Genomic DNA, 27,851 nt, shown 5'->3' with positions numbered 1-27,851 from the left:
TTTTTAATAAAAAAAAGGACCAATTACGAGCAAATTAATAGATCATGTATTTACATAGATTTTTTAAAAATAAGAATTTATTCCTAGAATGTTTCATAATACGTAGATACGTTTCCACTATATTTAATTTTTTTAGCTAATATAAACAAACCTATTATGTATTTTGACAATAGATAGAAACAGTATTAAACCGCATAATAATAATAATATAAATAATAATAATATAATAATATAATAATATAATATTAAATAATAATATAAATGACAAACGTCATAAATTCTAAAAAAACTTATATTCATGTAAGACAATTAATTGAAGTGATCTGTAGTCTATATTGTGAGCCACAATACAATTTTTGTATATGTTTGTTATTTAATATATAAACTTGATGTATAAATAAAATATTAAATTTGATAATACATATTGTTTTACTCTAACTTAAAAACTTACAAGTTTCTAATTTCTTATTAATAACATCTTTCAAAATTAACTTTTAATTTAAGTAAATTTAATCTTAACTATTAACTGTAACTTTTAACTAGTTAGTTTTATGATCATGTAACTAAATTAATTTTATAAGCCATTAACCGTAACTTAACTAATCAAAACACATATTAACTTGTACATATATTAAACATATTACCTTACCCACTTTACATTTAACAATAATACAAATAAAGACTACTCACTTCAAATGAGGTAATTACAGTAAGTATAAACCCCGTACTTTCTTCGATTAAATACAAACAATTCGCAAATATCCTTCAAAAATTCCTCAAAGGAAAGTCGACGTTTGAATGTATTTCACTTTTGACTTTCTGTTTCGACAGATCATGCAGCTCCTCCTGTATCTGCTCCAGCGTCTTACCTTTGGTTTCAATTACGTAAAGAAGCGTGAATACAGCACCAGCGAGATTACACGCGGTGAATATCCAGAACGGCGTGTGTATACCGGCCTTTTCGCTTATAACCGGATACAATTCAGCTATACTAAAACCTATGAAATTTAACATCATTACGCTTGTCATTATGCCGAGAGTCTTTACGTTTGTGGGGAACATTTCGCTGGCCATGGTGAGTGGTAACGCTCCCAAACCCAAGGAATGCATAATAATGTATAGAATCACACAGATGGCTGGCAACCACACTATATTGCTGGTATCTACGTGATAATATTGAAGATGAAAATATGATGCAACTATGGCGCTTGAGCACGCTGTACCGATGGCGGAGATTGTGAGCAATGGCTTTCTGCCGCTACGATCGATGATCATCATGCAGACAACTGCACAAACTAACTGCACAGCACCCAGTATCATAGTCAAATACTTGCCCTCCAGTTTACCGTTTGCATGATCAAAAATCATTTGAGCGTACTGCAACACGGCTTGAATGCCGCTCAACTGTTGAATCGAGCACAGACACACGACCGTTATTAGGGCTCTGTGAAATCATTTAAACGAATTTATCAAGTTAATATTAAATTCAAACTCATCTTTAGCAAAGCAACAGAAAACACGAAAAAAAGTCAAAGAACAAGCAATCAATGAGATAATAAATAAAAAAGATAAAATAAGATAACAAAATAAAGTTTTATTGAAACGTTCAGTGATAATAAATACGTTTTGATTTTATTCGATCATCATCATCCTCACTTTTACGTTCTCTAAATTGGAATCGATATATTATTCACTAAAAAAAACAACGAACAGCTTGATTTTAATGGTATATTTATAAATATATCAACATATTTCTGTAAAATAAAATTCAAAATAAAATTTTTAAATATTTTAAAAATGTTTTGTATAGAAAATAAAAAAAGAATCAACAGTAGGTATATATATATATATTACAATAGTAAATGTTGACTCATTTTTTAATTGCGACTGATGATAATCAAATATCTAAACATATCTTTATTATTATTTAATGTTTAAATAAAATTTTTTAAATATTTATCTTGATTTTTTACATTTTTTTGTGTTTAAAATTTATCAATTGAATTCTTTTGAAATTTAAACGTTCTGTTAGCAGAACAATTTAACTTTAGACCTTTAGAATTTTATTGAAAGTTGTTCTAACATTCGCAAGTCTTTTAAAGACTATTAATATTACTAAAAATAATTAATTAAAATATTATTTATATTTCTCAATGTAAAATTTATAAATTTAATAGTTTTATTTATACATGATACTATAGTAAGAAATCTTTTAAATTTTTATATTAATTTACGATCGTTATCACGATTATAAATTGAAACACGTCTTACCTACGATTACCTGGTGTAAATAGAAGTTCACGAAAACCAGCTTTGTTAGCTAAATCGGCTTTTACAGATTGCTCGATACTGTCCGCTTCCTTATAAACATCTTCTTTGTCTCTCAATTGGACGAGAGAATTTATGGCTTTCTGTTTGGCATCGCAACGTATCCAGTGGTACGGAGATTCCGGTAACCAGATGAAAGTGATCAGAAACAAGCACGGTCCTACCAAAGAAATAAGAGCGAGATTTTTCACTGATACAAACGGGCCTATCATGAACTCGATTAAAGTGCCAAGGTTTAGAGCGACCGACATCATGGATCCCAAAATGCCGCGAACATCTGCTGGCGAAATCTCGCCTAAATACATCGGCGTGACTGTTAAACTAATACTACCAGTTATTCCGAGTATAAATCTCGAAACGTATAGCTCCTGCAAGAATAGAGAAGAGATAAGGAGATAAAAGAAGATATAAGAAACCAAAAGTTAATCTGCCTCGCGCAATCTTTCTTTCAGGTTCAAGAATATAACACAAAATCTTTCTTTTAGAAGAGTAACATTATACAAAGCTTAGTGTGTATGTTATAAGAATATTTGTTTCTATAAAAAATTCCATATACTTTTGTGAGTAATTTACAAATAAATTTTAATTTAAATTTTATATTAACTTTAATCCTTTTATTGATTACCCAATCAAAACGTAACGCTTTACTTATTGAAAAATATTATTGGACTCACAAAACTATTGGAAACTAATAGAAAAGTATTTGCAGCCAAAACCCACACAGCACGGAAAACTCTCGGAGAGCTTATCAAATTTTTCGTAAGCTTTATTTGAACTTCATAAGAACTCATACGAAATTCCTCGGGAGCTTTTATATCCATTTTTGACAGCTGGGAGCTTTACTTATATTCGCAGGGTGTTTAATTTAAGTTCGCAGAAAGCTCAAAAATCAATTTTTTTGCTCCCTGCAAGCTTCATAGTAGTTCCCGGGAAGCTTAACATAAAATTTTCCAGAGCTCCTACGTTCAGTTTTGGGAACTCTCTGAAAGTTTTATTTAAATTTGTAAGGAGCTTTATTTAAATTCGCAGGAAACTGTTTTTGCAAATTTCCAAAAAAGGGTACTCATCCAATTCGTGATCACTACCAACATTGCTTGACTTCTGCGACTCCTGCAAACTAATACCTAAGTGATGATCTTTGAACACTTTGTGTTAATACATGTGCATCACTAATAGATCGGCTCAATACATGTTATCGAAAACATAAATTAAATTATCTATAATTAAATTGTTTTGCATATTGTTTTTATAAATATATATAAAATTAGCTTTTTACTGATTTTCAAAATGTGGAATAGCATCTAGAGTAACTTTTCTATTATTCATTATATATAAAAAATAAGAATACAACTATAGAAAAAATCAATATGATACAATAATTAAATTAAATATAAAAAATTATTTGTTATTTAATTTTAAATCATTATTCTAAATAATTAATGTAAGATATGTAATTAATATAAAATAAATAATATTTTTTACAATGAAACTGTACACTACGTAATTAATGAAAAATAAACACCTAAAAAACATTAAAAAAATATTGTCAATTTATTGGAATTCAACATGTTAATAAATATGTCAAATAAAGTTATTTTTAAATTTTAACGTAATTTATATTGCATAAAAATTTTACAGATATTCTATATAGCTCAGCAGAATAAACTCCCTAGGAATTTAGGTTGTCCAATTTTATAAGTTTTCCGAAAGCTCAGTAAAATAAATTCCCTAAAGGAGAACTTATTTTGTCAAATTTTGTAAGCCCCCCCCCCCTCTCTTTGAGAGCTCAGCAATATGAATTTGGAGCTTATAATATTGAATTTTGGAAACTTCCTGAGAGCTTATCGCTGGTGAATTTGCTGGAAGCTTAACCGAAACTTTGTGTTCTGTGAGTAATTTCTATTGAAAATTATTAGATATCTATTCACATTTCATAGTTTCCATTAATTTTTTTGCAAATCCAGTAGTATTTTTTTATAAGAATTCTATAAGAATTTGCCTGAAGTTATTATGCACAAAAAATGCGGAAGATCTAAATAGATCTTCTGAACAAATACAGGATAATAAATGTACTGTTTAATTGATTAATAAGCAAACCAGAAAATCTGTATCCTATAGACAGGAATAACTGGGCAGATGTGTATGCATGTTTTTACCAGGACAAGTGCTTCAGCAACTAAATAAAATTCTAGCAAGTTCTTATCTACGCAGTGTTATTACAACTATGAGAATACAATCAAGTCAAGAAAAGAGATCTAACGGATCCACATTAATATAAATTAATTTGATAATTGTATTGTCGATTTGACATTTTTTGTTGAATAATACTAGACAGTAACTAGATGGGTATTTAAGATAACGGCATACATTTGTACCACGGTCTACCATGACTAACGTTTCATGAATACTTTAATATTTTAATTTTCAACTTTCAACGCTTTTGGCGCATTAGTATCATTTTACAGAAATTATTTAGATGTACACACACACCTAGCAAACGTAACAATTATTAATTTACCCACGATGATGTTGCGAAGATTATCATCAAGTAGCCGATTATCGAGGGTGCAGCCCCTAATAACATGGTGTTCTTTCTGCCGATGGTATTCACTATCAATGCAGGAATAACACAACCTCCGCTGGTACTGAGAAAAAATAAGGAAACCACCCAAGAGGCTTCTTTCATAGTCAAACGCACAGGATATCCATCATTATCGCCATTTATAAGTAAGGGCAAGGATGGCGACGCCCAACCGAGATTTATGCCAACTGACAGTATACCTAAATTTCCTATTAAAATAATAGATTTTTATTAGATTTGATATGTATCCTAATAAATTCGTTTATTTTTATTAACTCGCTTGAAAAAGATATTCGCGGATTTCCAGTGGACTTCAAGATATGTTTTTCTATATTCGCCAAATCTCTTTTCAACAAAGCAAATTTTCTATTTAAATATGTTAACATATCCTGCAGAAAAATGGCTTAATTTTTAAATTTTTAAACGATCAGTGTGAAAAAAATATATTTTAGAGAATGGGAGACCTATATCAAATGATGCAAACCTCAGAACTTAAAATTCATGGAACAACGTACAAACTCAAATGCACTATCTTGTTAGAATGTAATGATGATAACCTTTAATAATTTGGCGAAATCGAGGAAATATTTGTTTGTGGCAATCGTAAGATCGACACTTACGATTATAACCTAAATCCCTATCATGTGTTAAACATATAAGTACCCTTTTTGTATAATGTATTAGAGCTAAACAAATTAATTTTCCCACACTCATTGTTATGCTTTTCAATTTATGGATAAAAAGTACATTGTTTTGCTAAACCACAGCCGAACAGAATTTTATGGTTGAGAATATTACCGCATATTGTACTTTCCGTTGTTACATATAAAAAATTGAAATAAACATTGTTTGTAATGTTTTTTTTCAATTTTATTTAGAATAAAATGTGTATTGTATCCAGTATTTTTTAAATTCTACTGCCTATTTGCTTACCTGCATAATATGCAGTATGCTTATCGCAGAATAAACGTAAAAATATACTTTTATCAATGGCAACTATAATACATTCATCACATTAATACTGTTTTTAAATTCTTTTTTTTTATTACTGCGAGCTTCGCGTATAATTCCTGTAAGTGTGTAATTTTAATGATCTGTTATTTTTTCTAAATATATTCTACGATTAATTATACACACATTATATGCATTCGATTTACTGAGTTGTGAAATTAACACAGAATGAAGTGTATTATTCATTGTAACACAAAACTCGTGTGTAGTTCAGTCACCATGTGTATCGTTTCAATCTATAACAGCAACTGTGTTATTTAAAAACATCAATACACCACATTTGTGAATTGTGTGTTGTTTTAACACACCTAATAACACTTCTGTTTTTGCAGTGCATGGGTTTATAACAAATGTTCCTCACAGCATTATATAATTTTAAATTACATAAATTTATTTTTCTCGAATTTTGCCCTAAAATGGCAAAAAATTGTCACGTTAATTTATTATTATAAATAATATATAAATAATAATTAATGTAAAATTGGTATAAATAATGCTACAAAAATGTAGAAAACAGATACTCAAACAAATTAAATAAAAACAAATTAAGTAATATCAGTTAGAAAAAAATTTTATTTATTTTAAATTTTGCGTAATTTAACATTGATTATAATTTATATTGATAAATAAACGTTTCTATTGAAAAAATTATTTCTGTAATTATCTCAATGAACATACCTGCTACAGCAGCGAAGTACAGCTTCTTCATGGTGTTTTCGCTGCAAGCACATACCATAAACAAATATTAAATGATTACATTTGTAACAATCGTTAAAGTTTTGTCAAGATAACGTAAATAATATATCAACATCATCTAATATATTTCAAAATTTAATACTTATAAAATTGTCATTAACAAACCCAATGAGGGACAGATACGCGAAATGCACGTTCTTTTCACATGCATCATCCAGGTGAAATTTACGTTACCAATTCAGTAGATAATCCTCTCAAAAACAATATTAGTACCAACGTAAAAATTTAATCAATATTTTGACTTTTTCTATGAATTTCGTCGCGGAATTATATGTGGTGTAATAATATAATATTTATATAATATAAAATTATATCCGCGTAAATATTATATTATTACACCACATAATCCAAATGAGCAAAACAATATTTTTGTAATATTTTAAAAAAGATTTTTTGCAATAAAAAACAGTTTTTTTCTCAGGAATTTTTTTTTCAGAAGTTTCCAAACAATCACTTATCCGCCAAGTCATCCGAACAATGCTTGACAACTGCGAATGTTGCGAAGTAAGATCATCCCTCGTGATAATCTGTGAATACTTTCTGCTAATACGTGTATATGTATAATTGATAGATTAGATCAATATATGTTATCAAAAAGATGAAACAAATATAATTAAAGCATATTATTAACTTTATATATAAACATATATAAAGTTATAGCTTTTTTACTGAATTTTACAAATGCGTAATAGCACCCGAAATAACTTTTCTGTTATTTGTTTAAATAAGAATGTACTAGAAAAATATCAATATAATACAATAATTAAATTAAATATGAAAAAATATTCATTAAAAAAAATTTTTTAACATTACAAAAATATTGTTTACTCATTGGAATGTAGGTCGAGATTTTATCAAGGATCTATCTATAATATTTATGTTTCTCAACAGTACTGTATTCAAGAAAGAAATCTTGGATTTCAAATTCAAACGAGCATAAACTTTAAATTTTTAATAAATGCTTTTCAGAAACATAAGCATTTATAGCCAAACGGAATAACTTCGTAGATAAAAAAAAAATCGATTTTGTGAGCTTAATGTGTCTATTTCCATGTCATCAAAATCACAAAATTTTAACATGAATTACATAGGATAAAAATTAATTTATATTTACTCATGTGAAGTTTGTGTTGCTGTCTCCTATTTTTATCTCCTTTAAATTTAATCAATAATTCTACTTGGATTGTACAGGATGAAAATCGATGTAAATTTATTCTTTTGAAGTCCACATCGTTATCTCTTATCACAATTTCCGTCAAATTTTGTCAGTAATTCTATGTGGATAAAATGTATTAAAATCTATGTAGCAGTGTTTACGTCGAGTTCATGTGAAAATCTTGTCGATAAAGTTCTATCCGTTTATTCTACGTAAAACACGTGGAATCCACGTACCTGTTCTCATTTGGAACTCCCAGAGATAGAAAGTATTAATGTCTATAATTTTTTAAATATCTTATAAAGTGTCAGAAAAACGACTTTATTTATATTTCGTAGTGTAGTCTTAAAGATATTTTTAAAAGATATCTTTAAAATGTTTTTTAGACATGTATTTTATTCGGGAGATTTAAAAAATTATTGTATGATTTTTACAATAAAATGTCGTGTTGTTCATAATTGTACGAATTTATATCATAATTACCTTATTATTAATATGTATTTCATTGCAATATTAATAAAAACATAATATTGTTACTTTGACTATTTTTTTCACATTATTTACAAAAGTTCAAATCTTTCTTAAAAAGTTATCAACATATCAAAGAAAAATAAATAATCAATAAAATGCTAACAGAAACGTAATTATTAGTGACATTGTTAAGAAATTTATAATAATTAATGAGATTACATTAATTTTTCAACAAACGGTATTTTAAATGATATTAAATATTGCAGAATTAATAAGTTACATAAACACTAAATCAATCTTTGTTTTCTTTGTCAGAGATATAATTTAATTATTCCAATATTATATTTGTATAACACTAATTGTATTTGTTAGAGCGTTACAGCTTTAACAGAAGCTGTACATTATTGTAAGATTTCAAAAGAAAATATTGATACCTATCATAAAATTATGTAATCTGATTTAATCTAAGTAAATTTTATTGAATTATAATAAACTTCAAGATCTATTAAAAAATATTACTTGTTATTTTGATCTAATATTCATATTAATATGTTTTTGACATAAACGAGCTTATTTGTTATTTTATGCACTGTCCCTAGAATACGTGATCACAATTATCATGGCTACATTGTCATTGAAATTTGAATTTTATCAGACAATTGTTCGGTTTACACATTTCGTTATTGATAAAACGGTAGATACATTTAAATTACAAAATTACACGTTGACCGTCTCAGGTCTGTTTTTTTAAAAAGTTTTCCGTATTTAAATATTATTAAATTATAATAAACCTGAAGATCTATTAACAAATATTATTCGTTATTTAGTTTATTATTCATATTTATTTGTGTTTGACATAAACGAGCTTGTCTATTCGTTAAAAGAAAAAAGTTATAAAAGAAAAAAATACATTTTTAATTTAAAAAACACTGTTTTTTTTTAATAAAAAGAAACGGCCAATTACGAGCAAATTAATAGATCATGTATTGGATTTTTTAAAGTAAGGATTTATTCCTAGGATATTACATAATACGTAGATGCGTTTCCATATTTAGTCATGTTCATCTAATATAGATAAACTAATTATGTATTTTAACAATAGATAGAAACAGAATTAAACCGCATATTAAATAAGCCACAAACATCATAAATTCTAAAAGAACCCATACCAATGTGAGACAACTACTTGTGAGACACAATACAATATTTGTATGTGTTTGTTAGTTAATATATAAATTTGATTTATAAATAAAGTATTAGATTTGATGATTCATATTATAATTGTTTTGAGTAATCTAACTTAAAAACTTACTGTTCTGTTTGCTTTGACTGATTTGGTTTAGGATGTGGAAATTCACTCGCTCTCTTTAAATAAGATTTAATGGTATTATGACTAATACAAAAATGACTAGCAATAACGATGATTTAGGCACTTCTGCTTCTTCACTGACACTGACTCGTTCGCAGCGCCGCGACTACTCTAGTGACTACCCTATCGCTAGCACGTGATATGCTAGTAATGGCATGAACCCTAAGACATTGGAACTTAGTACAAAATAAAGTAACGCTAATTACAATTTGAACACTTACAAATTTCTAATTTAATATGAATAACATCTTTCAAAATTAACTTTTAATTTAAGTTAATTTAGTTTTAACTATTAACTGTAACTTTCAATTAGTTAGTTTTTTGTTAATGTTACTAAATTAATTTTCTAAGCCATTAACCGTAACTTAACTAATTAAAAAATATATTAACTTATATATTATGTATATTAACTTACTCACTCTACATTTAACAATAATATACATAAAGAATGCAGATCACTTCAAATGAGGTAATTTATATAGTAAGTATAAACTATAAACCCCGTGCTTTCTTTCATTAAATACAAACAATTCGCAAATATCCTTCAAAGATTTGTCGAAGAAGAATCGACGCTTGGATGTATTTCATCTTTGACTTTCTGTTTTGACAGACCGTGCAGTTTCTTCTGTATCTGCTCCAGCGTCTTGCCTTTGGTTTCAGGTACGTAGAGAAGCGTGAATACAGCACTAGCGAGACTGCACGCGGTGAATATCCAGAATGGTGTGTGTACACCAGCGCTATCGCTTATAACCGGATACAGTTTCGTCACTACAAAGGCAGTAAAATGGCACGTCATTATGCCTATCATATTACCGAGGGCCTTTACGTTTGTGGGGAACAATTCGCTGGCCATGGTGAACGGTAACGCTGCCAAACCCAGGGCATACATAATCACGTACAGGATCACGCCGGTGGCTGGCAACCACACTATATTGCTGGTATCTACGTGATTGTATTGAAGATGAAAATATGTTGCAACCATGGCGGTGGAGCACGCTGAACCGATGGCGGAGATCGTGAGCAAAAACTTTCTGCCGCTACAATCGGTGATCATCATACAGACAACTGCACAAACTAACATCACAGCGCCCAGTATCATAGTCAAATACTTGCCCTCCAGTTTACCGTTTGCCTGATCGAAAATCGATTGAGCGTACTGCAACACGGCTTGGGAGCCGCTCAATTGTTGAGCCAAGCCCAGACACAGCAACGTTATTAGGGCTCTGCGAAATCATTTGAACAAATTTATCAAGTTAATATTAAATTCAAACTCAACTTTAGCAGATCAACAGAAAACACAAAAGAAAAGTCAAAGAACAAGCAATTAATAAGATAAAAAGTAAAAGAGATAAAATAAGATATAAAAAATAAAGTTTTATTAAAACGTTCAAAGATAATGAAGACGAAACGTTTCAACTTTATTTTATTATCAGCCACATCTTTACACTCTAAATCAGAATCAGTGTTATTCACTGAATGTAAATCAGCTTAATTTCAATGATATACTTATAACGATATCAATTAGTGACATGCACTGCCTTTCAGTGATAATACACTGATTTCGATCAGTGAGAATATTCCCCTCTTAAGCGGAAATTCACTAAAAGACAGTGACTGATGATCGCAGTTGTAAGTATAGCACTGTAAATTAGTAAGATTTCAGATTTAAAGAGCAGCACAAAATATTAAGAAATGTTTCAAAAAAGTATTTCTTACAAAATATTGTAAAAAAACATCTTAGAAAGGTTACAATAACTTTTTAAAAGGGTTTTAAGATCTAAACGTGGTAAAATAATATGCACATAATGCACTCATTTTTTTTAACAAAATAGAATAATGAAGAAGATACACTGTAAAAAATTTTTCTCAAAATCACCCTTATGATAGGTATAAACTTACTAAATAATTGTAAATCTCCACGCATTTGTAAATTTGCAATATACAAAGGTATAATTAATTTCATAATTTATAATTAAACAGATTGCAGAAATAAATTTACAACATGTATGGAAAGTTATAGATATAATAAAGTAACAATGCGTTTTGTAATTATATTATTACATATTCAAATATTGTCTCTCTATCATATTGTGAACAATAAAATACTATGTCTATTATGCCCGTACATAGTGATGCCGAATAGAGTTTTCACGCTTGTGTGGTGATCACTGATCGCATTATATTTCACAATGATATATGGATTATTGTTATTACGCAATGTTACAATAATTTTGATAATTACATATAATATTTAAAATATCTTATTATGTAATTTTATGTATAAAATAAGATATATTTATTTAAAAAAAGTGATTCTATATATTCTTTGTGGAATTACATAATTTCTATAAAATTACATAATTTCTATAAAATTACATAATTTTTTATACAGGACTACTCGTATAATTTTTGCATTTATTGTATGTAAATTTACTAAATTTTTTTTACAGTGTAGATCAGATGAGATAATCTGTTATGTTAAAGTTAAAGGGTGAAAAAAAGCACACACACACACAATTTAAAAAAACTATTTAAACAAATAAACAGGTATGTACCTTTCGATTTAACTTACAATTAATCATCTTCAGCTTAATTATGTTAATTTATATACTTCATAAGAATAAAGCAAACAAAATATGATGAAAGTAAACAACACAATGGTTGGACGTACAATATATATTAATTCATTGATACGTGTCCAAAAATATAAAATTTGATTGTACTTATTTTTATTCATTATTTATGATTTATGTATGAATGTTTAGTTGTGAGGAAAAGTATAATATGTAAAATACTTTAATATTTTTAAAACATCAAAAGAAAATTAATAATACACAGTTATAAAATTAATAATAATAAAGTTTGAAATAATATTTTACAAATATTTTGAAACAATATCATAAAAACAAGAAATATGCAAATTTAAACTAATATTTCAAAAATATATTTTACATATTTTAGTAAATATTTTCTGGATGGTATAAAAAACATTTTTAAAAACATTTTAAGAGATTTTTAAAGTATTTTTAAAATATATGTTAAAAAACGTTTTAATGTTCTTTTATACCACTCAAAAAATAATTTACTAAAATGTGTAAAATATTTTTGAAACATTTGACGTTATTTGATCTCTACCTCTCGAAAAGCAATAGCAAATCATCGAGAATATTTTGCCATGAAAATCCCTCTAAATTAGGCTGTTCGGATCTGACGAATTTAAAGGTAGGTCTCGTATATCTATGTAAATTGTAAAAAAGCGCATAAAAATACGGGTCACCACTCTTTGACAATAAATATTGAAGAAAAAGAGATAATTTTTAAAATACTCCCACAATAATTTAACCAGTTATAAGTACTTTTGAATACATTTACAAATATACAGGATGTTCCAGATTTTGCGTTAGTGACAACAGTTCATGGCAAATTCTTGAAAAAAAGTGGCAGATTATATTCCGACAAAAAAAATTCTATTATAACATTAAAATATCAAAAACCGATTCTCTTTTAAATCAGTCCTTCATAATCATGATTTTCAGTCATGATTTGATGCATACATACATACTCCATGGTGGACTGTCTTGACATTCTTCCGGTGATTTCCTATTATTTTCCGAGACGTACTCGGGAAAGTATTTTTTATATAATTACATATATTTATGCGTGATTTTTATATATAATTATATATAATTTTCAAATATAATATATTTATATATTATTATATATAATTATATATAAAATATGTTCATTAAATTTACATTAAAATTTATATAATTATACATATTTTATATATGTATGCCTAGTTTTTAAATAAAAAGTTAAAAATTGATTAATAAAATTGTACAAAATTTATGCCCGTCGTATCACACAGTGAAGATATTCTCAAATATGAATCTCATTTTTCTTATTGATATGACTCTGAATACATCTTCACTATTGTACGAAATGCTCAAATACACAAATTACAGATAGTTTGATTGATTAACTTTAAACTTTCCTTATTTGAAGCCTATAACATCAAAAATTTATAAATTTATTAGGTTGAACCATTTCTTTGTAACTTTTAATTCACGCTATCTGAAAAATGCGTCGACATGATAATTTTCCTTTTTTTAAATTTTTTAACATAGCTTTTAGTTATAATACAGAAAGTCAAAAATTATCATTTAAAACAATTATTTATTTGCTTTGCGTTATACTAAAAATAATCTAATAGGACTGAAAGGTCATGCAATTTTTTATTCTTAATGATGATGTACTGATATACTATTGTATACGCAAATACCAAGTATTGGCTCTTTATTGGCATTTCTTCAGTTAAAATATCGATATTTTAATAATTATATAATTTTCATATTTTGATTTTCATTTTAAAATTATCTTAAGAATCTGCCATTAATTGATATCACGCAAAGCCTAGCACATCAAACTAAACAAAATTTGTGTATTTAGGCATTTCGTATAGTAGTAAAGATGTATTCAGAATCATATATTAATAAGAAAAATGAGATTCATGTATTAAAACATATTTTTACATTATATATTTTTAAAACATTTTTAAAAAATTTTACAAATTTCTTTCATAACTATTTAAAAAATATTACAAAAATATTTCAGTAAAATATTAAAAATTTTTTTTTAAACTTATCCCAAAAAATATTGTTTAAATATTTAAAATTATTTTGTTTAAGCAAAGAAAAAAAAATCAACACTATACGAAAATTATAATATTGATCTATTGTTTAATTGCAGCTAATGATAACTGAAAATCAAAACGTATTGTCTTTATTATTATTTAAAATTTGAATAAAATTTTTATTTTTTATCTTATTGACTTTTTGCATCTTTTTTGTACGTGCTTCAAATTTATCAATTGAATCCTTCTATGTAATACCAGAACAAGTTAACTTTTTTTTAAAAGTTGTTCTAAAATTCGGAGACTTGTAAGCATTATTATTAATATTATTAAAAATTAAGTAAAATATTTTTTATGTTTCTTATAAATATTCCTTATAAAAAGAAGACAATTTATATATAATTTGTATACATTCGTAATGTTTTAGTACGGAATCTTGGTAATATTTTTATATTGATTCGTAAATGATTGATGATGCGGTTACAAATCTAATCTGAAACTTGTCTTACCTGCGATTTCCTGGTAGAAATAGAAGTTCACGGAAACCAGCTTCGTTAGCTAAATCGGCTTTTACAGATTGCTCGATACTATCCGCTTCCTTGTAAACATCCTCTTTGCCTCTCAATTGAACAAGAGAGTTTATAGCTTTCTGTTTGGCATCGCAACGTATCAAATGGTACGGAGATTCCGGTAGCCAGATGAAAGTGATCACAAATAAGAACGGTCCCGCCAAAGAGACGAGGGCGAGATTGCTCACCGACAAAAACGGGCCTATCAAAAACGGGCCTATCATGAACTCGATTGAAGTGCCGAATTTTACAGCAACCGTCAACAAGGATCCCAAAATACCACGAACATTTGCTGGCGAAATCTCACCTAAATACATCGGCGTAATTGTATAGGCAATACCCATTCCTAGACCGGATGTCAACCTCGAAATGTATAGTTCCTGCAAGAATAAAGAAGAGTTAAGAAGATAAAGGGAAATTTAACAAATTAAAAATTAATCTACCTTGCGCAATTTATCTTCCCTTAGCTTCAAAAGAATAACACAATTTTTCTTTCTTTTAGAAAGAGTAACAATTTAATAAAAAATCCATATACAATAAACAGTTTTTAAAAATATACATTATTGTCCACAATAAATTATCTACGATTACGCGTGCGTTGTCAATTTTATCTGAATTTTAATTTGACATATGACTAATTGTTACTTAAAAGCGATAATTATTATCATCATTATTCTTTGTTTCTTATTTTAAAATCGCAATTTCTCAAGTATTCAGATCACAAAGTAAAATATCTAAAAAAATATATAATTACGCCTAATTTAACACTTAGTACTTATAATTAGCAATTAATGTTTATCATTCTTAATACTCAATCTTTGTACGTTAATTAAAAAAATGTATAAAATCTTTCGTAGGAGATATTATTTAGACAGACCTTCTCAGAAAACTCATTTTAACAATCAGCAAATGATATAATTGAATAATAATCCGACGATAATATTCCTTCGTGAGATAAACGTCATTTTTATTTTAACGTAATCATTAAATATAAATCAAATATAATACGTTCTATAAGCTTATCAAAAGATACATTATTTGTTGAAAAGAAGACTATCTTTTGACGATTGAAAATCTCGTCGAGATTAAAAATTTGGTTACGTATTAAAGATAATGTCTGGAATTAAAAAAAAATTGCAAGCACTTAAAAAGATGGGAACAAGAATAAATAATTGTGTTTTAAAAGCTAGAGTGTATACTTCCAACCAAACTTTAAAAAACTTTGAAAAAGTTGGAAAAACTTTGAGATATAAGAAAAATAATTGACATTACAGGCCAGTATAAAATTGGTGTCTTATTAATATTTTTATTTTTAACTTTCAATGTTTGTTCTGGCGTATAATTCTGTTTAATTCTTTTAGACATTTTTATTTTAGTTTATTTAGATAATTTTAATTGATAAGTTATTAATACTTTCTAATGTACAATGTCATAAATATTATTAGATTGATAAAAAAATCATGTCGATCTTCTACGTAAATTATAAATGAAAGGTATTTATTTTTTTATATAAAGTAAGAACCTTCAAAAGCAAAATTTATGTAGAAAACGACATCACTTTTTTGCCAACCTAATAGATATAATTATCGCAGTTGTAAGTGCTTCAATTAATTAGATTAAGATCAAATTAAGATTCAGATGAAACTTCAGATAGCATAATACATAATAATCAAAATCAAAACTGTATCTGATAGAAATTCTATCAGCATTTTTAATAATTACTAGGCAGTTTATTAAATACTTCTGCCTAATTCAAAAATAAAAGATGACTGAAGATTCCAATCAAGATATAACGCTTTGCTTTGAGTTATAATGCATAAAATCTAAACCTATTTACTCAATTAAAACAGAATAATAAATAAACTGTTTAACTGATTAATAAGCAAGTCTGAAAGTCTATCTATTAGACAGCTGGAATAATTGAGCAGGTGTTTATTTTTACGTAAGATCGTCGCTGAACAGTCGCCAATGAATGACTGTTTAAAAAAACTATTAAAATGATAAGACTTCAAAATAATAAACTGCAAAATTAATTGATATCTAATTTTCATGGAAATTTTATTAAAATATAATTTTTTATTTAAAAATGTAATTGTATTAAGTTATTTTATGTTTGTTTACTGACTGGTCCAATTTTTTATTTGTTCATTGACTGGTGCAGTGACCCTATGTTATTTTTACGTAAGTTATTTTTACCAGAACAAGTACGTCAGCAACAGACTAAAACTATAGCAAAAGTTCTTATCCATTTCCTACGTAGTATTATTAATGAGATTACAGTAGCCAGCGAGAAATGACCTATCGAATCAACATTGAAATATTAGTTTGATAATTTTAACGTTGAGTGAATGTTAATTTAACATTTTTCGTTGAATAATACTTGATAATAATTGGATGGATATTTAGGAAAATTGTATACATTTTAAACATAGTAAAACTGACATCTCATATTTTAATTTTTAACTTTCAACGCTTTTTGCACATTCATATCACTTTGCAAGAAGTATTCAGATATATCTAGCAAATGTGTAAGTTATTAATTTACCCATGATGACGTTGCGAAGGCTATCAACAACCAACCGATTGCCGAAGGCACAACCGTAAATAACATGGTATTCTTCCTACCGATGACATTCACCATGAATGCAGAAATAACACAACCCGCAGAGGCACCGAGAGTAAGTAATGAAGCCACCCAAGAGGCTTCTTCCTTGTTCAAACGCACTGGATAGCCGTAATTATCACCATTTACAAGTAAGGGTAAGGATGGCGATCCCCAACCGAGAAACATGCCAATTGACAGCATACCTAAATTTCCTATTAAAATAATAGGTTTCTAAGAAAGTTTGATATATTTCTCAGTAATTTTGTTAATTTTTATTAACTCGCTTGAGAAGGATATTCTCAGATCCAATGGACTCCTAGATATTTTTTTTCTATTTACCCGCCAAATCTCTTTTCACGTTGTGAAAAATTGTACCCATATAACATCGAAATTTTTTAGGGATGTCTTAGAAATATTTCAGAAGAAATCAAATATTTTATAAAGATTGCGAAATGTGTCTGTAACATTTTTGAAATACCTCTGAAATAGCAAAATGTTTGTCATTCTTGCATTTGAAATCTTGCAGAAATTGCTAAAAAATTACTAAAAAAATCTGAAATCTTTTTAAGATATTACCAAAAAGTTACTGAATGCTGGTCAAAATCTTTTTGAAATATTACTAATAGTATTAAAAAATTATAATAAAAATTATAAATAAAGTACTTTTTTCTACGTTTTTATTTAAAACTTATCAATAATAATAAATATAATTTTTTTAGTATTTAATTTAAAAAATGTATAATATATATAAGACAATAGTATTTTATTTATGTAACATTCTTGTACTCCTATTATATAAACGTTATTAGTACGTGTCGCCACAAGCAGACTTAAAAAAATTTTTGTTTGTCCAGTCGGCGAAATAAGCAATAAAGTAAATTTCTATTTATGTATATTAACATATTCTGCCAAAAATAGACTGATTTAAAATTTTTTAAACAATCAATTTAAAAATTTTAAAATTTATAATATTATTGCTGCTGTATATAAAACAGATTTTAAAAAATTTTTCTATTGCAATATTTTATATCACAAAATTTTAGAAATATTTTTTGTTTCAAAATTATGACATTTTACAAAATTCTTTCAAAAATATTGTGTACAATGAAATGTGAAAGGTTGAAATCTTTTTGAAAACAATCGATGCTGTATGGGTTTATAACTGATGTTCATCACAACCTTACATAATTTTAAATTACATAATTTTACTCTTCTCAAATTTTAGACTTCAAAATGAAAAAAAATGTTACATTAATTATTAAGCACAACTACATTAATCTAAAATATTGTCGGAAACACTAAACTCAAATACTAGTTTAAGAATTTTTAAAGCGTCAATTAGAGTTAAATAAAAAAGAAAATAATTTTTACATAAATTTGATTCATAAATATTGTTTATAGTTTTTACTTTTTGATTTTTTGTAAATTAATTCCACTCGCAAAATTTAATTAATTTTAAACAATAAAATAATTTGCTTTTACTAAAAAACACATTAATTAAAAATTGATATAACTAAATATGCTATAAAAATATAAAAAACAAGCACTTAAACACATTAAATAATGCCAATTACAAAGGAAATTTAAGTTATTTTAAATTTTACGTAATTTATATTTATTATAATTTTTATTGATAAATAAGCATTTCTATTAAAAATTTTTTCTGTAATTGTCTCAATGTATATGTACCTGCTACAGCAGCGAGATATAGCTTCTTCATGATGTTTTCGCTACAATCACATACCGCGGACAAATATTAAATGATTGCATTTGTAACAATGGATAAAGTTCTGTTAGATGAGGCAGATAATATATCAGCATTATCTAAAGTATTTCGAGAGTTTGATATAAAATTGCCATTATCAAACGCCCAGATAGTATTAATGTCCAAAATTTTTGGAACATCTTATGAATTAAAAACATTTTTTAAGATGTTTTTAAGACGTTTTTTAGACACGTATTTTATCCGAGAAATTTGAAAAATTATTATATAAATTTTTATGATTAAATTTCGTGTTGTGCATAATTGTACGAATTTACATCTTAAATATTTTATTAAAAGTATTTATTTTATTGCAATGTGTGTTGATAAAAGTTTATAAATATTCCTGTTCTGATTGTTTTTTATGACGTTATCACACCAGAAAGGCTTATATCTGTCTTAAAAAATTATCAACATATGGATCAAAAAAGAATAAATAAACAATAGAGTGCCAACAAAAACGTAATCATTCGTAACATTCTTAAGAAATTTATTATAATTAATAAGCTTACATTAATCATTTTCAGCGGTCTATATTTTAAATAGTATTAAATATTGCAGAATTAGCACTAGCACTTACATCGACAATAAATCAATCTTTCTTTTCTTTGTCAGAAATATAATTTAATTATTCCAATATTATCCTATATAACTGTACTTGCTAAAACATTATAGCAGCTTTAACAGCTGTACATTATACAAGTATATATAAATTTAAATTATAAATATACAACCAAACAATTCGCGTATCCCCGTTTCAGTAATAAGTTGAAAAATTAATATTGTCAATTTGACAGTAAAAAGTTATCACAGATTTACGAAGAGTTTGGAATGAATACATATTGCATGGTATGGCTTGTAATAAAAATTAATTATTTTTAATAATGATAAGAAATATTCTCCTAATTTTCGTAAGTTGAAACGCAAAAAACTAGTATTTTACTATAACTTATAAATGAGCGTTAATACGAGTATCTGTTCAATTATTATTATAAAAAAAACAAGAATTCTTTATTAATATATTGGAAATAAGATTTACTACTTTGAAGCACCAAGCGGTGAATATCCAATCAATAAATAAAAAGCTCATTGTGGCACATTTAGACAAACATCGCATATATTATATTGTAAAAAGATGATTACGCTTACACATATTATATACAAATCTATTTACTACATTAATTTTATTTTATAAATTACGAGAAGGTGCATTCAATATAAGCTTACAAGCAATCGCAACGTAACAATTACAACGATGTTAAATCAGGTAATATCTCTTGTACTTATAAGTAAATACTGTTTTGTAATAACACAACGAATGTACAAAGAGCCACAGCCAATGATCGTATTTCTTTTTTTTTCTAATATCTTTGTAACAACGCTGATAACTCACACAAGCATTCCGTGGATGGTTCTTTCTTCAATAAATATGTAAAATTCACGATGTAGTATAAAATTTGCTATCGATTTTCAATTTAACGATGTCATGATGATGTATCCATTTATTAACATCAACAACATACCCTATGTATATATGATTAAATAACCAATTATGCATACAGGATGTTCGACAACAGACGGGAAAAAATTTAAGAATTTTAGATGATGAAATAAGATAAAAATAAAGAATAAAAATTACGGCTTAGAGCTTCGTTTTTTCAATCATATCTCAATATTCATGTGTTTTAAGAGCTTTTTGAATATTGAAACATTTGTAATTAAGTAACGAAATCTTAACTGCAATTTTGTTATTCTTGTTCATCTTATTTTATCATTTAGAATCACTTTTTAAATTTTTTTCCACCTGTTGCCGAAAATCCTATACATAGTAGTTACTTAATTATTTAAGAATTTATTTTTACATTTCATATACAGAACTGTACAAAATTCTACTGACATAAAGTGTCAGAAATAATATATCTATTGATAAAGTACATACACTGAAAGTTTTTCATCAGTAGAATTTGTAACCTTTTATATATGTAGAGTGAGGCACTTCATCATTTGCTCACCCTTGAGTTCTGACTTCTACGAAATAATACGAACGAAATAATTCAAAAACACAAAATTTAAGAAAATTCTTCAAGAAAACAAGAGATTAATCAGAAAATTCTTTTTTATTGTACTAGAATACTAAATACTTCAAATATTAATTAAATTTTCGCTATATGTGCCACAAATAAGCAATATTATCAAAACAAATATAAATACAATGAACATTTACTATTATGTAAAAAAGATATATTGTATTTTTAACTATATAAATAATATAAAAATTAATATAAGCAGCGTTTTATATGTAATAAGTTATAGTTTCTTTGAAAATATTTATTATATTTGTAGAAATATGGTAGAATAAGTATTCTTATTAAAAGAAACATAATTTAATAATATACACACCCGCACCCATACATACATACATACATACATACATACATACATACATACATACATACATACATACATACATACATACATACATACACACACACATACATACACACATACACACACACATATGCACACGCATACGCGCGCGCGGGCGCACACAAACACACACACACACACGAACATACACATATATACATACATGCGCGCAGAGTTAACGTAAAAGTTTATAAAAACAATGTGACGATAAAAATAAAACTCGAGATGTTCCAATATATAATTCTCCTTAGTAGTATACATAAATTTTGTAAAACAATCTAGCAACACTGGTTTAAAAACACACTGAACACATTATAATACATTATTAATGACTAATAAATTAAAACATTAATTTGTTTTATAGTCTTACGAATTTCATCTCTCGTATATATATGAAGTTCATATTATGAATGTATTCGCTCATTCGAATAATCATCACTCATATATGTATGTATTCGTTTATAATTTTTATGTACATATCCGTTTTGCACAGATTCAAGTTCTGGTTAATATTATATTTCGCACTATTTTGTATAGCTGGCATAACGATTTTCCGGACAACGTAACTGTCGTCGAGTTATAGTAATGCGATGTACAATGATCTATGTATAGATATTCACTGATGAACGCAAGACGTAAAATCGAATATCAATTCTTAATGAAATTTTCTATAACGATACGATATGGTATAGAACCATAAAACGCGACTTTTTACGATTACAGGATGATTGAAATTTTTTTAAATCTATATATCTATATATAAAATATTTAGAATACAGAGTTTTTGCGAGATTTGTCGCCGTGCGTATAACAAATTCTTTCTCGTTTAATAAAGAAAACGATTCGCCGGAACATCAATTGCACCGCGACAACTACTGGGTGGCGGATTATCATCGTCGGAATTGTTGTGCTGTCTCAAGGGTTTTGTTGGAAGCTGACTACGTTGTGTTGCTATCATTTGACGTCTGAGCTCATCTATGTACTCTGTAGTGTCGTTCGATATTAGTTCCTGTATACGTTTACTTAGAATCGACAACTCGGGCTTGTCGTCCTCGTAGATCCCGTCGTGAGCTCCCGATTTTTCGTAGAACAGTATGTAAGGCGTATCGGGTGGTTTCATGCTCTTGAAGTCCTCGAATGTGGTCTGGGTTACCAAGCTATCATTAAATTTGTACCAATTCTGCTTGGAATCGCAAGCGTACGTAAAGTAGTGTCCGTAATCCATACTGTATCCGGAATGCACGACAGCAGCATACAAATGATACGTTTCAGCAACAAGATACGGGATCGCCGATACAGGCAATTGTATAGTCTCATTATATACTACTTTGTGCCGAAGTTTCGTCCTTAATCTAGTATCGAAGTCGTATCGAAAGTGTTTCAGCGTTAGAATCAGATGCGCGGGTGCTTGTAAGATCGTAATGATCCTCTGTGCGTCGCATAATTTCATACATTTATCGCATCGATACTTGTTCTCTCCCGTAAGTTTCTCTGGCGTGAGATAATAATTGATAAGATCTTGAACAGAGACTTCTTGATTCTCCTGTATCTCTTCGGGAAAACACAGTTGTAAGTCGCGAAATTTGTCCGTATTGCGGGAACTAGTGTCACATTGTGCGCACTGGTAAGTGATCTGGCACTCTCCACCTAATACCTTGTGTACAAGGGATGTGTATGTGCCTGTCTCTTCACCGCCTACGGATTGTATACCGCTGTCAGTCGAATCCGAATGAGAATCGCTGAGTCTTTGTCCTAACTCTTCACCTGTTACAAAAATATTCCAAATATTCAAATCAAATACAGAATGTATCGCGTAACTGTAAACGCAAATATACAAAATACAGTAAAATCGAGAGATTTTGAGAGCATATTTTATAATTATAAAAAGCCTATGCTTTTATTATTAAATTAAATTTACTAATCTAAATTATTTTAATTTTGGAGGCAATAAATTTATATTAATTCTTATAAATTAAATTCATTTTATCTATCAAATTTATTATATCTAATAGAATATCTTTAATCATTTATATCTAATATAATTATAATTTTATATTATAAATATAAATTATTATACATAAAAAAAGAATATTCTTGTTTTAAGGTTACCTTTATTTTCAGAGTGTTAAATATTAAAATAAAATTATTATAATATTAAACAAACATGATTTATTGACAAAAAATTTTGTATAATTTAAACAAATTATTATAACTTATAAATTAGAATTTATTATAATTTATCATATCTATTTAACTATATATAAACGAAAATTACCTCGTGTAAAATCCGCCAATGATTGTGTTTTCCGTTGCAAAGCTAAACCTTCTGTTAAGTCTTCTTCAGTTGTCCAACGTTTAATAATACTTTTTGTTGGTTCCATCGACAATGTCATGTCGTCTTCTTGCTTTTCAATTTTAGATTTAAGAGTTGCCACACTATCGTTTCCTCCACAGTTTGAATTAGCGGATTTTTCTTGCTCATGCAGGACATCCAGAAGATGACTGCAAAAAAAATTTTTATTAATAATTCATTATATTTATATAGAAATAAGTAAAAACTAAATTTTATTTAACTATACTTTTAAATTAATTTATGAACTGTACTAATAATATCAGAATTTGCATTTATGTGCCAAGACAGCAAATGGAAATTTTTTTAAATTACAATTCGGAACAAAAACTTATTTGACAAAAACAATATGCTAACCAAAGAAATTCTAAATGGCAAATAGAATTTTTTTTAAATTAATTTACAACAAAAATTTAATCAACAGAAATAATATACTAATCAGAAAATCAAAGTGGCAAATGGAACTTCTTAAAAATTAATTTGGAACACACATAAAAATTTATTCAACAAAAAATATACCAACTAAAGAAATTATAAATAGCAAAAGAAAATTTCTTTAAATTATAATTTAAAACAAACACTCATTCAATAAAAATAATATACAAAACAAAAAAATTCTAAATAGTGAGTAAAATTTTTTAAAAATTTAGAACAAAAACTTATTTGACAAAAATAATATATAATACTAACCAGAGAAATTCTGAACTGTCCTGTTGCTGCCCAGGCAAGAAATATGTTGGCCTTGATGCCCGTAATACCTCAGTCGGCGCCAAACATATTCTCTGAGAATATAACAGCAATGCGAACAAATTTTGAAGTTTCTCTAGCAAGGGTGTTTTACCCGATTCATTTAAGGCGCGATAATTCAATACTTCTTGGCAGAATTGTCTGGTCATTAATAAGGCTTGTAGTACACTATTCATATAGCAAGTATTTCCTAGATTAGACAGCCCAACTTTTCCAGACAGTGGCCTTTCTGGTTCAACAATTGGTTCAAACTCTTTTGTATCGTCTATCCATACTGGCTCATTACAGATTTCTCTGACAACTTGCATGCGCGGTAGTACAGGGAATGAATAGTTTTCTATGTTTCCGCAAGATATGCAGGTAGAAAATCTCTTACTATATACCTTCATAATGTCAACCAAATTCTGTATACACTCATTACTGGATTCTGTATTCTCATTCATCAGATCTTTTATCAACCCTGGTATGATTTTAACTACATTCTGAACAAATGACAATGAACTCTGCCTCTTTAGGATGTAAAATATAATATTGGAAACATTTGGACGAAGCACTGGTAATAGTAACACTCTACATAACGCTAACATATCAATCGAAGACTCTGTGAATTCAAGAAGAGTGGAATACTTGTGTTGCTTCTCCAGACCACGTATGAATTCCATAATCCAAACGTTGAGTCGATCTTCACGCCATTTTGGTAGCCAGTTGCACAGAACTTTCAGGGCTTGTATCAGTTGATAATCAGTATGCTTCTGACCCAGAATCCAGTCCACTGCCTGTGGAATAACAGAAACTTCAACTAGTTGCAATATGGCAGCGAGTCCTGGGCCTGGTTCTTGCTTTCTGTTTGTGTCAGATATGATATTGTACAAGGTTTGAAGGCAGGTAAACATTAGAATGTCGCGCTCGCCGTTCTTTGTGTTCGAACATAGCGCATTGAGAAAGTGTTGAATCTTAGCAGTGTTTTCTTGGAACTCGGATATTTTTTTCGGCTCTAAGGGCATCTGAAAGGAAGACAGGCTCATGACTATCGCCTCGCAGAGTCTCGTGTGGTTTGCCGACCTAGGCAAGTACACTCTGTGATCCGCCAGCACGTTGAGCAGCTTAGTCAAGTGCGACATGTCATCGAGCTCCGTGTTTCGCAGAAGCAAGGCGACATCGTTGGAAATAGGGGGAGTGTTGAAACGCTTTTCCACGATGTGCGCCGACATCCAGGCCATAATCTTTGGCACTTCCGACACATTGGTTACCTTACTCTGAAGGATGTCTCTTAAAATATCCTCGCAATCGGTCAGCTGGCTGAACTCGCGATCCTGCAGATTCTGCAGCATCAGCCAGCCGTCGCTAACCGCCGCGTCGTCCCCAGACACTATCAGTTTTAGGCATTGCCCGATGTCGTTCTTTAATACGTGCTCGGTGTCCATCTCGTCGGCCGGATGCTACTCGAGCTTCGTCGAGGCTTATCCTAGCTTAGAATTAAAGACGGAACAATTAACCTTCAACCGACGATGAGTCTCAAGAAAATCAAAATTATCCCATGGTGGTGAAAAATCAGTAAAGAGGGAAAAAAAGAACAAGTACTACAGCATGAATCATGTACCACTCGAGATAATAGCCCGATAGGAAAATATACATATCGTAATTTACAGCTCCCGCAAAACTTTATGGCTCCTACACAGGACGCAGCAATGTTTGCACGCGGCAGAAGTTGGCGTAATAGCCAATCATTTTTTTCGATCTTATGAAAAAGCGGTAAAGTGATTGGCTACTGTACCAACTCCTTCGCGCGGCAAATGTCGCATCCTGTGTGCACGAGCCATTTACAAAAGGCGCTAGAAGATATTAAAAACTATACCTTAAATCTTGAAAATTATAATAAAAATTGCAAATTAAAGATTAAATAAGTTCGACCAGCAAGATAGAATTTTAATTTATTTTGTTTTTATTGGTCAAATTAAGATTTTCAATCTTCAATGCATATAATAAATTTGATACAGGGTTTTGGATGAGACAAAAATAAAATAAACGAATAAATCAATAAAGTACAGAATTTAATAGAATTAGATTAATGTCTACAACAAAAAAACACGAGACATTATACAGTTAATACATAAAACACAATTTAAGACAAAAATAAGAAATAAAATAAAAATAAAAAAATTAAGTATTTAAATAAATATATAACAATTATAACAAATATAATAATAAATGTGTTTACAACCACATTTCTAGAAATTCTTTAATTCTTTAGAATCCAATTTTTTTCTTCTTCCTTTAATAACTATTTTAGAAAATTTCTACTTATTGACGACCTATAAATGAATTCTTATTGCATAGTATAACAATTTTCTTGGAGTACTTGACGGGACATAACCCGTTGGAGTCCAAAGGGTTAAATATCCAATAGGAGAACCCGCTGCATGAGGAAGGAAAACACAACTAGTTAAAGTTCCTAGCTGTATGTTTAGGGACGCTGTGTCCACTCGCGTTGGCGACGACGCGAGCTCAAGTTGTTTCGTGTCCGAGGACTCCGAGCTCGTCCGGCATGGAGCGCGAGGGAGCGCGGCCAAGAATAGTGAGGAGCACGCGAGTCTAAACCGTTCCGTAAATGAGTGCCTAGCAGAGGAAGTGTTCAACTGAAAGCGATCGTGAACGACCGCTCCCTCCGGGTAACCCGTCCAGACGAGAGGGACCCCGGGCGCGATCGACAATAACACTTGGACGGGAACACTGCTCCGGCGCGATCCGCTCTCTCATATATGGAGCAGAATCGCGGGAAACGCCTGTTTCACGTGCCGTGTTGCGCGGAGTGAAGCGCGAGTGTGTGCGTGTTCGTTCACGTAGCTCAGTCACCGCCGCTGCCGTCGTCGTCGTCGTCGTCGTCGTCGTCGTCGCCGCCGCCGCCGTCGTCGTCGTCGTCGTCGTCGTCGTCGTCGTCGTCGTCGTCGTCGTCGTCGTCGTCGTCGCCGCCGCCGCCGTCGCCGCCGCCGCCGTCGTCGTCGTCGTCGTCGTCGTCGTCGTCGTCGTCGTCGCCGTCGTCGCCGTCGCCGCCGCCGCCGTCGTCGTCGTCGTCGTCGTCGTCGTCG

General features: G+C 29.1%; 3 protein-coding genes across 5 annotated transcripts; all 3 read right to left on the bottom strand.

Moving 5' to 3' along the window:
• Positions 1-55: 55 nt before the first annotated feature.
• Positions 56-9,752, bottom strand: LOC105198895 (facilitated trehalose transporter Tret1-2 homolog). Of its 3 annotated transcripts, XM_039453238.1 has the most exons (6): positions 7,791-8,288; positions 6,599-6,639; positions 5,843-6,331; positions 4,847-5,118; positions 2,272-2,696; positions 56-1,444 (listed from the first exon to the last, which is right to left on the bottom strand). In XM_039453238.1, exons 4-6 carry the CDS (start codon positions 5,012-5,014, stop codon positions 766-768), a joined length of 1,272 nt encoding a protein of 423 aa, XP_039309172.1. In that variant the 5' UTR covers positions 5,015-5,118; positions 5,843-6,331; positions 6,599-6,639; positions 7,791-8,288; the 3' UTR covers positions 56-765. The 3 variants fall into 3 exon arrangements, with proteins under 3 accessions (XP_039309172.1, XP_011164055.2, XP_011164054.2); XM_011165753.3 differs by lacking the exons at positions 5,843-6,331; positions 7,791-8,288 and adding an exon at positions 9,616-9,752; XM_011165752.3 differs by lacking the exon at positions 5,843-6,331 and having other exon boundaries at positions 7,791-8,291.
• Positions 9,665-21,561, bottom strand: LOC105198901 (facilitated trehalose transporter Tret1). The gene is made up of 4 exons (XM_011165758.2): positions 19,169-21,561; positions 17,420-17,691; positions 14,815-15,254; positions 9,665-10,895 (listed from the first exon to the last, which is right to left on the bottom strand). The coding sequence occupies exons 1-4, from the start codon at positions 19,197-19,199 to the stop codon at positions 10,217-10,219; spliced, it is 1,422 nt and encodes a 473-aa protein (XP_011164060.2). The 5' UTR covers positions 19,200-21,561; the 3' UTR covers positions 9,665-10,216.
• Positions 21,562-21,882: 321 nt separating this feature from the next.
• Positions 21,883-26,385, bottom strand: LOC105198894 (ubiquitin carboxyl-terminal hydrolase 35). Its single transcript, XM_011165751.3, has 3 exons — positions 24,709-26,385; positions 23,944-24,170; positions 21,883-23,432 (listed from the first exon to the last, which is right to left on the bottom strand). The coding sequence occupies exons 1-3, from the start codon at positions 26,187-26,189 to the stop codon at positions 22,495-22,497; spliced, it is 2,646 nt and encodes an 881-aa protein (XP_011164053.1). The 5' UTR covers positions 26,190-26,385; the 3' UTR covers positions 21,883-22,494.
• Positions 26,386-27,851: the final 1,466 nt, after the last annotated feature.

The sequence above is a fragment of the Solenopsis invicta genome, chromosome 9 (assembly GCF_016802725.1).
Source record: "Solenopsis invicta isolate M01_SB chromosome 9, UNIL_Sinv_3.0, whole genome shotgun sequence".
Classification (NCBI taxonomy): Eukaryota; Metazoa; Arthropoda; class Insecta; order Hymenoptera; family Formicidae; genus Solenopsis; species Solenopsis invicta.
This window is presented reverse-complemented; position numbering and strand designations above follow the sequence as displayed.

Coding starts and splice junctions, on each gene's coding strand:
- LOC105198895 (XM_011165753.3), bottom strand. CDS start 6,629: ATGAAGAAGCTGTACTTCGCTGCTGTAGCAG. Junction 5,119..6,598: donor GTACTTCGCTGCTGTAGCAG/GTATGTTCATTG, acceptor TTATTTTAATAG/GAAATTTAGGTATACTGTCA. Junction 1,445..2,271: donor TTTACACCAGGTAATCGTAG/GTAAGACGTGTT, acceptor ATGATTTCACAG/AGCCCTAATAACGGTCGTGT.
- LOC105198894 (XM_011165751.3), bottom strand. CDS start 26,189: ATGGACACCGAGCACGTATTAAAGAACGACATCGGGCAATGCCTAAAA. Junction 24,171..24,708: donor GACAGTTCAGAATTTCTCTG/GTTAGTATTATA, acceptor TTTTTTTTGCAG/TCATCTTCTGGATGTCCTGC. Junction 23,433..23,943: donor ATTGGCGGATTTTACACGAG/GTAATTTTCGTT, acceptor TTTTTGTAACAG/GTGAAGAGTTAGGACAAAGA.
- LOC105198901 (XM_011165758.2), bottom strand. CDS start 19,199: ATGAAGAAGCTATATCTCGCTGCTGTAGCAG. Junction 17,692..19,168: donor ATATCTCGCTGCTGTAGCAG/GTACATATACAT, acceptor TTATTTTAATAG/GAAATTTAGGTATGCTGTCA. Junction 15,255..17,419: donor CCTTCGCAACGTCATCATGG/GTAAATTAATAA, acceptor TTATTCTTGCAG/GAACTATACATTTCGAGGTT.